This window comes from Simochromis diagramma, unplaced genomic scaffold, assembly GCF_900408965.1.
Source record: "Simochromis diagramma unplaced genomic scaffold, fSimDia1.1 OVJJ01000343.1, whole genome shotgun sequence".
NCBI lineage: Eukaryota > Metazoa > Chordata > Actinopteri > Cichliformes > Cichlidae > Simochromis > Simochromis diagramma.
The window spans coordinates 7,896,259-7,910,841 of NW_024386831.1; the positions used below are offsets into that span (position 1 = coordinate 7,896,259).

The following is a 14,583-nucleotide window of genomic DNA, read 5'->3' on the forward strand; positions in this document are numbered from 1 at the left end:
CCGTGCAGGCACTCACAGGCATGCACAACACAAATAGTGACAACGCTGGAGACGCAGCGGAGCCAGTGAACTCGCTGCTGAGAAACCTGTAACGGTTTTGAAAATGTCAGTATTTCCAGGACAGTCGACCAATTAGGCTCTGCATTGTGGCCTCTGATATAATCGCAGACACGGGTCTCGTGACGCTGCCTTTGGAGCAGTTGTTTGGGAATATAGTGGCATTGAACAGATGATAATAAACATCCATTATGCAGCATAATACTCTGTAAAATTTCCCGCAGATCAGTCTAGCTTTGTCACAGAAAAGTCACAACATGGCACGCTGCTGCCGCTGATGCAGATTAAAGCCCTCCCTAATGGAGCAGCAGCGTGGCATGGGGCCGTGCCAGAGAGCAGGGCAGGACAACGCAGCGAGGGTTACAGGAGCTCAACACAAGCAGCTGCCTGGAAACTGAACTGGAATTCCTGGGTCCCCAACACTCCAGGTGCAGATCTGTGTGAGGAAAGCTCGGCACGCCGACGGCCCAGAGCCGCTGTGACAGCACAGACGCTGAAACTGAACCTTACACTAGATGATAAACAGGAGATCTCACACAAATGTGACCCCATTAGCTCCGAACGCACAATCCAGGTCCAACATGAACCTGCAGCACACACACAAATGCTGTTCTTTATTTACAATACAGCCCAAAGTGCAGGCAGACATGAGGACGTTCAGTCAGGCAAGAAGCAGGCAGTATCTGGAAATCAAGATGACAAAGTATTACACAATGTTTACTCCACAAACCCTGAGAACTGGAGGAGTCAGCTTCTTCTTATGAGCAATGGGGCTTTACATGTTCATGACACAAGCAGCCAAAGTTCTGGTAATACCACGAGAGACTTCCTGAAATTGGGTTTTTGCGTTCATTTGCTGTGATCTCAGCCCCACTGAAATTTTCTTTCTGTTGTACTTAAAGTTATTTAAATAAGTCTGTGCAGCTTGCACAGCTTCCAAACTTCCCAACGAACCATCTGTAAGCTTGGAAGCTCAGCTCGTTTATTAATGAGACAATACGCTCACACAGCTTAAACAGAAGTATCTGCAACATTCTCCGAGAGGTCGGAGTGTCTGGAAATCATTATTCATTTTTATTCCAACAGAGAAGCTAAAATAAAAGTAAACGGTGCAGATAATAAGCTCCGATAGAGGACTTTATTCAGTAGTTTCTGCTCCTTCAAAAAGGTCAGCGCTGCAAGAGCTCGGTGTGACTCGCACCCAGTGCACTGACCAGGTGAAGCGGACCAGCCTTTACACACCATTTCAAATTTCATCACAAGAAAAATGGCAGTTACAACCGAACTAAACAACACAGAGCACTGGCATCCTATTATCTTACTTTTTTTCATTGATTGTACTTACTGTATTTTTGCATTTCCTTCTGATATTTGTACCTGAGCTGAGGTGACGCAAAAATTTCCCCGTTGTGGGATCAATAAAGTCTTATCTTATCTTATCTCTTATCTAACTTTATCCACTCTGTTTACTGTGTTTAGTTGTGCTTAGTGCCAACGTGACTGTGCAAGGACAATAAAAAGTTATCTTATGATGGAGCAGATTTAAGATTTTCTACTTTCTGCATTTATTGTGATCAACTACTGTTACTTTATCATCAGGGTTAAACCGCAGCGCGAGCACTCAATCAGTATTGAAATAAGCGCTTCTGGGCATTAAATAAAAGTGCACAGGAGAACGGCAGCACTTTCATATACCGTCCTGCAGGCTGCTCTGAGTTAGCTGCTTTAGTGTTGTCTGCCTCCCTTTATAATAAGAGAATGGGGAAAGCAGCTGCAGTGGACTTGATGAAGCGGTGAGAAATAAAAACGTATGGCATTATTACTCTGGCTCCTCTGGGAAACTGAGGAAGTGAAGTTTAAGCCGAGAAGTCAAATGGGTGGAAAGTTCTCAGAGTTGCACGGCACTGAGAATAGTTCTTTGTTAGGACAGTAAACTCAAGATGAAGTGTGAAAGAAAAAACCTCCCCACCTAAAGCAAAACTGGGAGAAAAATCACAATAATGGGCTTCCAATTTGTCACCATGCTGATGAGGCCGTGACGTGGATGTGGAACTTTTAATGCTTCAAGCGTTCAGATCCCCACCCTGCACGAGAGGCTGCTGAAGGCAGCGGTGCATGCAGGCCTCCCTCTATCACAGCTGATGCATGGTTAACACAAGCACACGCCACACTACACCGGGTTACACAGGCAGGGAAGTGTAAACACCATTCATTACCATGGCGCTGGCTGGGGGACTTTGAACTGCCATCCATTCTGCATTAGGCCACAGCATCCCGCCCCACAGTGTTCATAAAGAGGCTTTTGGCACATGTTACAAAACTGTGGCAACTTGATGCAAGCTGCCCAACAAGCTCACGCTGAGCAGAGCTACTCCAATGGCCGACACGCAGCCCTCTTCCAGCTGAGCTAAACGGTTGTTACTTTTCTTTCCAGGAGTCTTTCTTGCAGCTCTGAAGGCTTACCACACACTACCTCTCACACTCCGCTTACATCACTGTTTGTTTGATCAGTGCGGGTAATAAAGTTCCCATCTGGTTTCCCAACTGAGAATCTGGCCAAAAGAGGTGGGACATATTTGTGGCAACCCACAAAGGGAAAGATACCAACTTTTTTTTTTCTTCTTTTAAAAGGTCTTATCTGATCCTCTTGGGACACCAAGTTCACCAGTGGAATTAGGAGTTGGGAAAAAAAGAAAAGACGGGAATTAAAAACAACTTTGCATCAAAGGCAGTGAAGCAACAGTTGCTCATTGTTTGGACTTGACTGTTCCATTAACACTCATTTCCAGCTTCTGTGGCACTGAACACTATATTTACAGATGTGCTAAGGGAAGCAGCACCCCAAGCAGCTTTTCCCCCTAAAGCAACTGTTTTTTTCCTTCCTATGAGGTATTTCGCTTCTTCTACGAGTTCCAGGCTGGTTCCCAACCCACAGCAGACTCCGGCACAAAACAAACACTTTGTCCAGGAGCAACTTTGGGATGTTCCTCAGAGACGACTTTTATCCATGCTGAGCAGAAATGTTTTCCAGTCAGCAACATTATCATCTCTTGAAACCGGGGGCGCACTGAGGGCTAAGCCCACCTTCACTCACTTTATCCAGGATTTAATCTCACATTGATCCGTCTCTGTATACCTTTAATCCAGGTATTTCCACAGATCACAGAGTGGGGCAATGCAAGGATATTTTAATGGAAAAAAACTTTAAATGATTCCAGAGTTTCATCGTCCTCTGCATGGGTCATCAAATCTGCCATTTCACACACAGATCTGAGCGTTTGGTGACAGCAGCACCTGAAAACGCTCGTTTGGAGCTTGCTGTCCTCTGGTTCAGGGTCTGCAGTGGGTTTCTGGCTCCGCTCAGCCACAAAGACGGTTCTTGCCCACAGATGTAGGCAATTAGCGACAACGGTTTTCAGGAATACTGCTGAATGAGCCGCGGTTTGCAGCAAGAAAGAGACATTAAACGAAATCCCTCCTGCGCTTTCTCCCCCAAGTCATAGAAAAGTAAGAAACACACAGAGAGAAAGAGAGAAACAGACACAAAAAATAAAAACGTATATATTTATCCCCCAACCCCCTCCTGTACGGAGAGGGGAGGAATGAATGAGTTGGGAAGCAGGCGATCTAAAGAAATGGAAAGTTAACTTTTGAAGAGTTTCCGAAAATGTAACAGCGATAAACCAGAGCCAACGGAGAAGAAAAAAGCTTTACACTTCCAGAACAACTTACCGCTTTAGCTCTGTGGAAGTTGCTCCCTCTTGTCCTAAATCCACTCCACGGACAAGAAAAAAAAGATCCCGGGATGATTCTCCAAGTCAGGAGAGGCTCCTGAAGCCCTTCCCTGCTGCCTTTGGGTTAACTAGTGTCTGCCTGTGTTGGATGAGGCTGGAAGAGGCTCTCATCCGAATCTCAGCACTTTGAATGGAGCTCTGATGGACTTGAGAGCGCAGAAACTGCCGGGCGTAGGGAGTGGCTGGAGAGGCGGCTCTGGGCTAGTCAGCTCGTCCAGTGAGTCCCCTAATCACCTCCAGCGCTGGGGAGGTGGTGCCTTCAGGTGTCGTCGGAAACAATGCCACTTCATCTTTTGTCCCCACACATAATAGTTTAACGAAACATCCAAGTGAGAAAGCAAACAGCGAGCTGCTTCCTCCTCATATTTACTAACTAAACATTCAGGCAACGTGAGCTGTTTTAACTGCTCCATGGCTCCTGTGCGGAGGAAAGAGGCGGTTTGCTGCAGAGACATTGAGCGTTGGAAGGACTTTTAAAAAGCAAACTGGACTTTGATTGTTTAAAAGTGAATTTTCATTATGCGGTATTATGATCTGTTAAATTATTCTCACATAAGTAACTGTAAAAAGGCGAACTGGTTAGGTTATAGTTGGCCAAACTTGTTTGAAGAAGTTCCCACACGACTTTGGGAATATAACCAAGATTTACGAGGTGAGTGTGAAGCAACATTAAAGTTTTCCTTCATCGTTATATATAGACAGACACTCCATCCACCCGACAGCACAATACCCCCCTCCTGTGTCTTAATACTACATAGCAACGACGATTTGACGAGCTTTTAATGAAACTCTGGGCCAAGTTTAATGGTTAAAGTCGCTCTCTGTGCACAGGAAACTCATATTTGTGATTTTGTTGGGGGGTGTTTGTCTCTTCTTGTACTGATTTACAGATTCGGACTTTACGGTATTTGGGGTTTAAGCCAGATTTTCTTTTAAATATCACTCACTCCTGCGTTGCATCCAGAGAAGACCTGCAGTATCACTGCATGTTATTTATTTGGTTTTAACCGCTTAAATGTCGCTCTTCAGTCAAGTGTGGCGACCCAAATAGACTGCGTTAGTGCGCACGCGCGGTTACGTCTACAGCTTCCTCTTCCCTAGAGCTGGTTGTACTGGAGTCCAGTTATACTAGTTTCTTTGTCACGGACTGTTTTTGTTCTTAAAGAGGATTTCGGTGAGTTTCTGACTAATTTTTTCTCTTTGTGGAGCCGAGCGCTGCTCGCAGGAGTTCAGTTTACTGCGACACTGCGGAAGGAGATTCCAGGAAAATGGATTATAGTTAGCAGCAAGCTAGCACTGCCCCAGTGTTATTGTGTTATCTGAAGTCAGATATCCAGAGTTGGCTCGCTCGGCTTTGATAAATATAGACTGTCACAGCTGGCCTTTTTTGGGGTGATATTTATAATATGTACAGAGTAAAGTGCTGTTTTTATAGATTCGTATCATGACAATGAACGAAGGTAGACAAATGTCCTCGCATGGTGCTGTGCATGCACTGCTGCTCGTACATTTAGCACGCGTGGTGACGTGGACGATGCTAATAAGGGTGGTTACCGCTAACATTTATGGAAAATAGCATTGTTGTTTATACCTGTATGAGTATATGTGTGTGTGTGTATACATCCCCAGGGGTGAAGGCTCATACCAGCCTCTGCCCTTCCCTCCCAAACAAATAATGGGGGTGGCTAACATCTGGCTTGTTTCACGTTGCGCTCCCACATGCACACAACATTTGTATGATTCATGCAGATTTGATTATGCATGGGTGGAACTGTGCGGACGGATCCCATTGTTGTTTCCTCACCCTGAGCTCATTTATGTTTTTCTTGCAGAGTGTTTTTATGAGTAATCAAAGGCAGCAGAAGCCTACGCTAACAGGCCAGCGTTTCAAAACTCGGAAAAGAGGTGAGAAACCGCCGAGCATCACTTTGTTTTGGTCACATTAAACACAGGTGGTTTCATCAGGATATACAGATCACGCCCGCCTGTCCTCCCTGTAGCTTTTCATGCTACCAGCAATGGAAAAGCACAGATTGTGAAATCCTGGATTGACGCCAATCTTGATGTCATAATTAAAACAAAAAAATCTTGCAGATAACCAATGCCAATTTTCAGTTCTGATTCAATTCTATTCTATTTTATTTATATAGCACCAAATCTCAACCACTTAGTCTTTGACTTACAAATATTGTCAAAGACCCTACAATAATGCAGGCCGGCAGTACCAAAAGTTGCCTGTTTTTAATCTTTTACATTCTCTGCCAACCTTTTGTAACTGGGAACAAATACTTAATATGACAAAAATATATGTAGTATTTAAAAGACTTTTGGCTCTTCATCATGCCAAAAATCTGAACTATCTGAGTCCCCCTTTTTTCTTTTTTCTTTTTTTTAAAATGAAATCTAAGTTCAGCTTCACTAGCCACACCCACACTGCCAGATCTGCTGAACCAAGAAATCATTTAATGGATTGCATTTATATAGTTTTAAATAACTTTTCATTTCGAGACCCTCAAAGCGCTTTACAATACCACTATTCATTCACTCTCACATTCACACACTGGTGGAGGCAGCTACAGTTGTAGCCACAGCTGCCCTGACAGAAGCGAGGCAATCAGCCCCTCTGGCCATCATCAGTAGGCGGTAGGTGAAGTGTCTTGCCCAAGGACACAACGACCGAGACTGTCCGAGCCGGGGCTCGAACCGGCAACCTTCCGATTACAAGACGAACACCCAACACCCAATTGGGCGATCGTGGCTCAAGCACGATCGCCCACCACTCATTTAAATAGAAGCTGTCTGGTAAGTGAAGCAGGTTTAAATAAAAGAACAGCACATCATGCCATGAGCTAAAGAAACAGCTGAAAAACAAAACATCTATCAGGCTGGAAAAGGTTACAGAGACGTTTGTAAGGCTCTGGGACTCAAGTGAATCACAGTGAGAGCCATCAGCGACGTGAAGAAAACCTGGAACCGTGGTGAACTTTCACAGGAGCAACCGGCCTACCAAAACGGCTCCAAGAGCACATAAGCGATTTATCCAGATCACAGACAAACCCAGAGCAACATCTAAAGAACTGCAGGCCTCACTTGGCTCAGTTACATCTGATGTAAAACTGAAGCTGTTTTTATGGCTGAGCAGACGTGGTGCGTTCGCTGTCTGCTCTAATCTGAGGACTGCCCAGATGCCTGCAGAGAGCTCTCTTGTGAGACTGAGGTAGTTTACAAAGTACGTGGTAAAACCAGTCTGTGAGCTGTTGTTGATCCATCAGGCAGCTGCAGATAAGAGCGAAGTTCTAACAAACAAAGAGCTGAAGTGAAACAGCGTTAAAAACAATGAAAAGGTCACTGCAGCCACCATCTCTGCTTTTCATGTTTTATTTTTTGGCCTTTGAAGTTTTTTCATGGCCCTCCCGTTTTGGGTGAACTCTGGTTTTGCTCCTTGCTCTGTTCCATCACACTTACGTCACTTAGTTGCTTACGTCATCCAGTCCTCCAGGATCTTGGGTGACCGCACAGACGCACATCTGGGGTGGGTGAAAACCCCTCTCCCCCTCTGTCCTCTCAGAATCATGTACGCGGGTGGAGACATAAAACCGGCCTAACACAGCATTTCATGAAAACAACGTCATACCAACAGTCAGGCATGGTGGTGGGAGTGTGATGGCATGGGGCTGCTTTGCTACTTCAGGACCTGCTCAACTGATGGAACCACGAGTTCTGCTCTCTACCAGAAAGTCCTGAACGATTACATTCAGCCACTACTTCATGCCCTCAAGCACATTTGTGTTATACACCAGGACAATGATTGAAAACGCACCAACAAGTCCAAATGGCTCGAAAAAAGTTTTTTACAGCCTCCAGCTAGAGAGAGAAATAAAATTTTTAAAATGTCTGTCTGTTATTTATTGACTCCAAATTTCTGGTGGATTAAAGTTAGACATACTTTTTAAAGTAAGTTATCTCCATAGTGGGAGTTAAATTATGGAACAGTCTAACACATAGGTGTCAAACTCTGGCCCACGAAGCCATACCAAATTATTATTAGAGCTGGCCTACTGGTATTATACAGCTAATATATATATTGTTTAGTATTAAGCTTTGCTTGTTCCATATTCAGTTTTTCAGCAAAACTTGTTTGAGTCCATAAGAGAAGATTCATTCTTAAATCTGGAGGAATTTTTTTTTTTTTTTTTTTTCCAATAAATATTAACGTCAGCCCGCGACCTTGTTCCAGTTTTGAATTTTGGCCCACTGTGTATTTGAGTTGGACACCCCTGGTCTAACATAAGAAATAAAAGAAAGCAACAACATATACCAGTTTAAAATAAAATATAAAAAACAAATTTAAGAATGAAGAAAATGGGGTCAACCCAGGACGGTAATTGGGATGTTTTGGTTTATTTGTTTCAGTATTTGTGAATCTGCTAATTTACATATTCTGTCTCTTATTATATGAAAGTAACTATATTGTGATGATTTTTGTTTTGCTTTGCTTTTGTTTCATTGTTTGTTTGTTTAAGACTAAAAGAAAACTAAATGAATGAGATGTAAAATTTGTGGGGGTAGAGCCAAACAAGTGTATACTTCTGCCTACTCCCTTTCAAACAAAGTAATGGAATGATATCACGAAATGATGCTGAATGTTTACATTTGAAATAAAAAATTAACTGAACTAATTTGTCTTTTTGTTCTTTTTGCACAGATGAAAAGGAGAGGTTTGACCCTTCCCAGTTTCAGGAGAGCATTGTGCAGGGTCTGAACCAAACTGGCACTGATTTGGAAGCTGTCGCAAAGTTCCTTGATGCCTCTGGTGCAAAGCTTGACTACCGACGCTATGCCGAGACTTTGTTCGACATCCTGGTGGCTGGTGGAATGCTGGGTGAGTTGCAGGCATTTCTTTTAAACTTTGCATTATACCATGGTAATAAAATGTGTCCCCCAGTCGAGCGCTCTCTGGGTCTTCAGGTTAATACTGGCGTGCACAAGTGTCCCCCCCTGTTTTTGAATTGATGTCGATACAGTGATCAGCAGAGGTGAAACATGTGACGCGCCTAAGACATGAATATGTGTTTAATTTCAGCCCCCGGGGGTACGCTGTCAGATGACATGACCTGTACAGAGTTCTGTCTCTTCAAAGCACAAGAGGACATGGAGACCATGCAGGCATATGCACAGGTGAATACCACTGTGTTCAGTTCACGTTTTAATATCCATTTGTTTTTATGGATAATAAAGCAATTTTTCCCCTTTAGGTCTTTAACAAGCTCATTAGGCGCTACAAATACTTGGAGAAGGGATTTGAAGAGGAGATCAAAAAGGTTTGTTTCTCTGCATAGCCGGGTCACGTAGGTAGCCTGACCTGCCTGACCGGGTCGTGGCTGAAATCTTGAGCAGTTTGTTTCAGTTTAAAATATAAAGAGTACAGCTTTGCCTCTGCTGTGGTTCAGCCTGCATGTTTACTGTTTTACAGCTGCTGCTGTTTCTCAAGGGTTTCACAGAGTCTGAGCGCAACAAGCTGGCCATGCTAACAGGGATTCTGCTGGCCAACGGGAACATCTCTGCATCCATTCTCAGCAGCCTCTTCAATGAGAATTTGGTCAAAGAAGGTACTCGGCTTTAATACTCGGTCTGTGTGCAGAATTATCTTCCCGATCCACCATTTATCAGACATTGTAAGGACCTGTACACACACAGCGCACTGTTTGCTTTATCTGGACAGCCTGAATGCTTTGCAGGTATTAATGTAGAAGTAGCAGAGGGACGGGCAGTCATGCAAACGAGTGTTGACAGTATGTAGGCTTTCATTTTAGTCAGAGACTATGGAAAAGCCTTTGATGCCTGCAGACGTGTCTGTTTTCAGCTGCTGGGATTAATCAGGGGAAAAAATGCTGCAGAAATCTCACATTTTGCTCATTCAGCAGGGCCGAAACTCAATGAGTGGAACTAAATTATTAAACTTTCAATATTAAACATTGTCACTGTAATGTTATCCTCCCATTTGAGTTGTGGAAGTTGTTCTTTCTCTCGTCATTTACTTGTCATCAGTCACATTTGAATCCATTTTCTCCCTTTTTTTCCTGAAAGAAAGTCAGCGATGGGAAGTCGTATCCTTTATGATTCCAAAGACGAGTCTTTAAAATAACTGAACGCACAAAGAAAACATTTGGGGAATCTCCATTAAAGCAGCTGGTGTCAAACATCTGCTTCAGGACTGTCTGCTCCACTCTTTGTTTACAAATATAGTTAAATTATAAAATATATTCTAAAAAAGCTGTTCACCCCTGAGTAACCAAAGTCAGTGTAATTGGTCACACAGTGGACTTGCTCTGCTACACACAGAGATGCCTAACGTCTGTCCCTCTGACACAGAGTTTGCATATTTGTGCATGCTGATAGCAGCTGCGTGGCCAGGCCACAGAGAACCTGAGGTCTTACAGTACTGCACGAGTCTGTGAAAGTCTAGAAAGATGCGCCTGCGTTACGTTACTACATTTTACACGTGCATGAAGTGAATGCTTAATATTTTACATTCACAGCCCCCCTAATGAAAAGGCAATTTTAAAAAAAGCTTCAGAGTAATGGAGTAATGCTAATTTCTGTGCAAATAAGTGCTCTTGTTACATGCTAGTATTATTAATGTGTAATGCAGTAAAAGGTGCAGATGGTGCTGTGAAGTTTTGCTTTGAGTGGGCGTTGTCAGCCGGTTGTCTGTGTTGTACCAGAAGAAGAGATTAACCACAAACACAACAGCTAATAGATGTGATGAGTTAATCCATCAGCATCCACTGCTGCGCTCTTTGAAAGGACCCGACGGATGCTGATGGTTTTACCTTTTTGATCATCATACACTTTTATTTATCTTGTAGATGCAGATGTTTATTTGATTTACCCGTTGGTCCAAACTTGAATGTTTTCTTGTTTGTGGCATTTTTCCAGTTAAGAGCCTCGGTGTTGTGTTTACCGGCGGATTACTTTGACTTTCTTTATCCTGGCAGGTCTGTCAGTAACAGCTGACTCACATTTTTGTGCATTTGTTCAGGTGTTTCGCCTTGCTTTGCTGTAAAACTCTTCAAATCCTGGCTTTCTGAAAAGGACATCAACTCGGTTGCTGCCAGTCTTCGAAAGGTTGGCATGGACAACAGGCTTATGGTGAGAACGACATCTTCGCTACAACATCTCTACGAGGCTTAGGCGAAGCGGCGTTTCCCCATGCCGCTCAGCGGCCTGTCTGCGTATTCTAAATATGACTGCTTAATTACGGCTCTGCATAAATTGAATAGTTTCAAACTATTGTGGCAGTCGCAGCAGCTACTGCACCAAAGGCCTCCTAATTGCTGATGAAGGCTTGTTCGGATGAATGGGGTCCGCTTCAATGTTTGATTATGTAAATTTGCAGGAACTTTTCCCGGCCAACAAGCGGAGTTGCGAGCACTTCTCAAAAGTACTTCACAGACGCCGGGCTCAAGGAGATTTCCGACTTTGCCAGGAACCAGCAGTCCATAGGTGCTCGCAAAGAGCTGCAGAAAGAGCTTGAGGATCTGATGTCATGTGGAGAGCCCCTCAAAGACGTAAGTGTTCGTGGTTTTCCATCTTCTTTTACACAGACTCGCTCCTCGCAGCACACCGCTGTGTAGTAGCACTTAAGATTGCTTTCTGCTTGACCTGTCACCCTTTTGTCTTGAGGAATGGTGAGGAAACGGATGCAGTGGATCAATGGCAAATTCCTGAAATCCACTCAGCCTGAACATATTGTCTGCTCCTGCCAACCTCTGTACCCTGCCGGGGTGCTTGTAGGTAATGTCTGCCGTGGTTGGTCTGCGTTGTCAGTAACGTTTGTTCCGTCTCTCGGCTTGGATCTTATAGATCATTGCTTACGTCCGAGAGGAAATCAAGAAGAACAACATCTCTGAGCAGACGATGATCGGACTAATTTGGTCCAGCGTGATGAGCTCGGTGGAGTGGAACAAGAAGGAGGAGCTCGTGACGGAACAAGCCATCAAACACTTAAAGGTGACACCTGCGTCGCTCTGCTCTTCCTGTTCTTCTTCTCTCCCACGGCAGTTATGACACGATCCGAGAGATCTAAAGAAACGTACGGGTGTCGCTCTTAAATCGTGCCTCGGAGATGTTAGAAAATCCGCGCTGCTGTAGGCTTTGAACTCGGCAGAGAAGATAATTGATTTAGTAAGGCAAAGTGGAAGTAATGGGAGAAATCAGAAGCATCTCCCCCTCCCACTCTGTGTGTGAAACTTTCACAGTGGTAAAAGTCTTACTCCAGCTTTTCCCTGGTTTCCATCCTCAGCAATACAGCCCGCTGTTGAAGGCTTTCACCTCCCAGGGCCTCTCAGAGCTCACGCTGCTGCTGAAGATCCAGGAGTACTGCTATGACAACATCCACTTCATGAAGGCCTTTCAGAAGATTGTCGTACTGCTCTACAAAGGTGAGTTAATTATGCCCATAAGGCTGCTGTTCCCACCAGTAAAGACGTTTACTTTGCGGCAGGAAGCGACGCAGGCTTGTGCGACTGATGCCAGATGGCCAGAGATTATAGCCAAAACTTTGCCTTGATTGATGTCATCAACCTGCCTGGTGACATTTGTTTTCCCGGCACCTGCGGACGCATCTGTGCTGTTGGCGTCGAGTTGAAATGATTTCTTTTTCTGTTTTATGTTCTCGTTTTTATCTTTGTGTGTTTTTCTCCCAGCCGACGTCTTGAGCGAGGAGGCGATTCTGAAGTGGTACAATGAAGCCCACCAAGCTAAAGGAAAAAGCGTTTTCCTTGAGCAGATGAAAAAGTTTGTTGAATGGCTCAAGAACGCAGAGGAAGGTAAGCACCTCGTTTCTGTCTGCCACTGATTGGAGACGCCCCAAAACACGCCTCGTGTTTATGGTCTCTCCAAAATGTTAGTAACTAAATGCACGTCGAGTTTACGCGTCTGGTGACGGATGTTTCCTTTCCTTCAGAGTCCGAGTCGGAGGAGGAGGATGCAGACTGAAGACCTCTGCCTATAAAACCATCGAAATTTGTATTTTTAATCAGATGCAGTACAAGAATTTATAACAGACGCCTGTTCTCTAGTTCTTTTCTTTCTCTATTCTCTACCTCTTCATATCTAGTTCGACTGCAATGTAAGGGCTTTAATGGGGTTGTTTTTTTTTTGATGCTCGTATTCATCTTCAAACTCCTTCAGGAGCCAATCAGAGTGCCACATTTAGCTGATAGACTGAAACCTCTGTCATGTGACAAAGCAGAGCGTTTTGGTTTTTTTAAACATGAGACCCTTTAAAATTCGACCATGTGAAGGCGTGTTTCAGTCTTTGTGTTTGATCGCTCTTATTCGGTCCTCTGAAGTGAAAACTGTTGATTTGCGTCTCAGATATGTGACAACTTTGAATTTGTTGCCAGTTTTTAAGATTCTTTATCCATTATTGTTAATGGAGCCGCGTCATCATAAACAGAACTCTGATTTATCCGTACATCATGTGTAACAACCACGCTAGCTTTGTAGGGTTTTTCCCCTTTATCGCACATTTTCAAATAAATGGTTTTCATTACTGCCGTATCCGTTCATGTGGAGTTGAAGGTGAATTAAAGGAGCAATTAGAAGATGTGTACGTACACAGATAAACATGGAAAAGTAGAAACTGAGCTCTTGTGTTTGAGATCGCACTAAAGTTTTCACTGATCTCGGCTGGCCTTATCTAATCATGCAATCAAGAACGGCTGGCTGCCATGCGTGACCCGAGCTGCAAACAAAGATCTCTCTTCACTCCTGTCCCACTTTAAATGGTAATTATGGTTCAGTCAAGCATGTAGGAATGAAAGTGAGATGGTGATTCAAGATGTTATGAAAATGGTCCACATTCATTATAAGAGTCATCTCACAAAGTCTAGAAAGCAGACCGCTTATTGTAATGTTAGCACAAGACGAGGAGAGGTCAGGATGCGTTTGTGTCCAGCTCTTTGTGTTCGATCTTTAGTTATTTTAGCTCTATACATGTGGATTTGTTGGAAGCAGAGTGATCCTGTCATCACATCACAAACGAGCACTCTGGCTCTCACAGCTGAGTTACAAAAAAGCTGCATAGGATGAACTAGTAATGTTAGCTGTTTTATTCAAATGCGTGTAGTACAGAGAATTACAGTACATACTGTAAGTACAGCAGAGCAGCCTGTGTACAATCGACCAATAATCAGTTTCCCTCTGTGCCAACAGATGGCAGTAAATCCTTAAGAGACATCATCGCCCCTGTTTAAGCCTCCCAGAGTTTTAGAGTGAAGCTCAAATAGAAATGCCATTTTGAAGAAACCAGACTAGAAAGTATTAGACACAGCTCCACTCCAAAGTATTTTCTCTGCCTGTGTGTCCCAGGAGGATTTGTTTGCCTTTTAGTTTTATTTAGTCACTGTAAAGAACATGAGACGGTTTGGGAGAGTGACGTGCTGCGGGGGGGGAGACACGACTGCTTTTCAGATTTGCACATCTGCACGTGTGCAGCACTGAATGGCAATGATGCCTCCCAACTCCACCTCTAACTGTGCAGTACTGTTATCTGCTCGCTACCAGTGCTGCATGTCTTCACTCGCTCATTTATATATATATATAGTAATCATCTTATTTATTCACGCCTCACACACTGGGCTCCTCCCCGCATGTCGTTGAGTATGTGCACTGCTGCACACTGAGGGATGCTGCAGCATAATGAGCTGTGCACACCCTGACACAT

At 43.9% G+C, this 14,583-nt stretch overlaps 2 protein-coding genes across 5 annotated transcripts in view; one reads left to right on the top strand and one right to left on the bottom strand.

The window, feature by feature from the left end:
- Positions 1–4,252, bottom strand: part of myo1b (myosin IB) — a 51,149-nt gene extending 46,897 nt beyond the window's left edge. For 3 of the 4 annotated variants that reach the window (XM_040027781.1, XM_040027780.1, XM_040027779.1), the window contains exon 1: positions 3,790–3,914. The gene's annotated coding sequence lies outside the window, so the exon portion shown is untranslated. Of the gene's footprint in view, positions 1–3,789 lie in introns of all 4 variants that reach the window. The other variant, XM_040027775.1, reaches the window with a different exon arrangement.
- A 644-nt stretch (positions 4,253–4,896) lies between these two features.
- Positions 4,897–13,410, top strand: LOC120731044 (basic leucine zipper and W2 domain-containing protein 1-A-like). Its single transcript, XM_040027782.1, is given in 13 exon segments — positions 4,897–5,025; positions 5,684–5,756; positions 8,557–8,733; positions 8,935–9,029; positions 9,107–9,172; positions 9,325–9,460; positions 10,894–11,003; positions 11,251–11,292; positions 11,294–11,422; positions 11,718–11,864; positions 12,157–12,295; positions 12,560–12,682; positions 12,820–13,410. Coding segments are annotated over 12 exon segments (1,260 nt in total). The 5' UTR covers positions 4,897–5,025; positions 5,684–5,692; the 3' UTR covers positions 12,852–13,410.
- Positions 13,411–14,583: the final 1,173 nt, after the last annotated feature.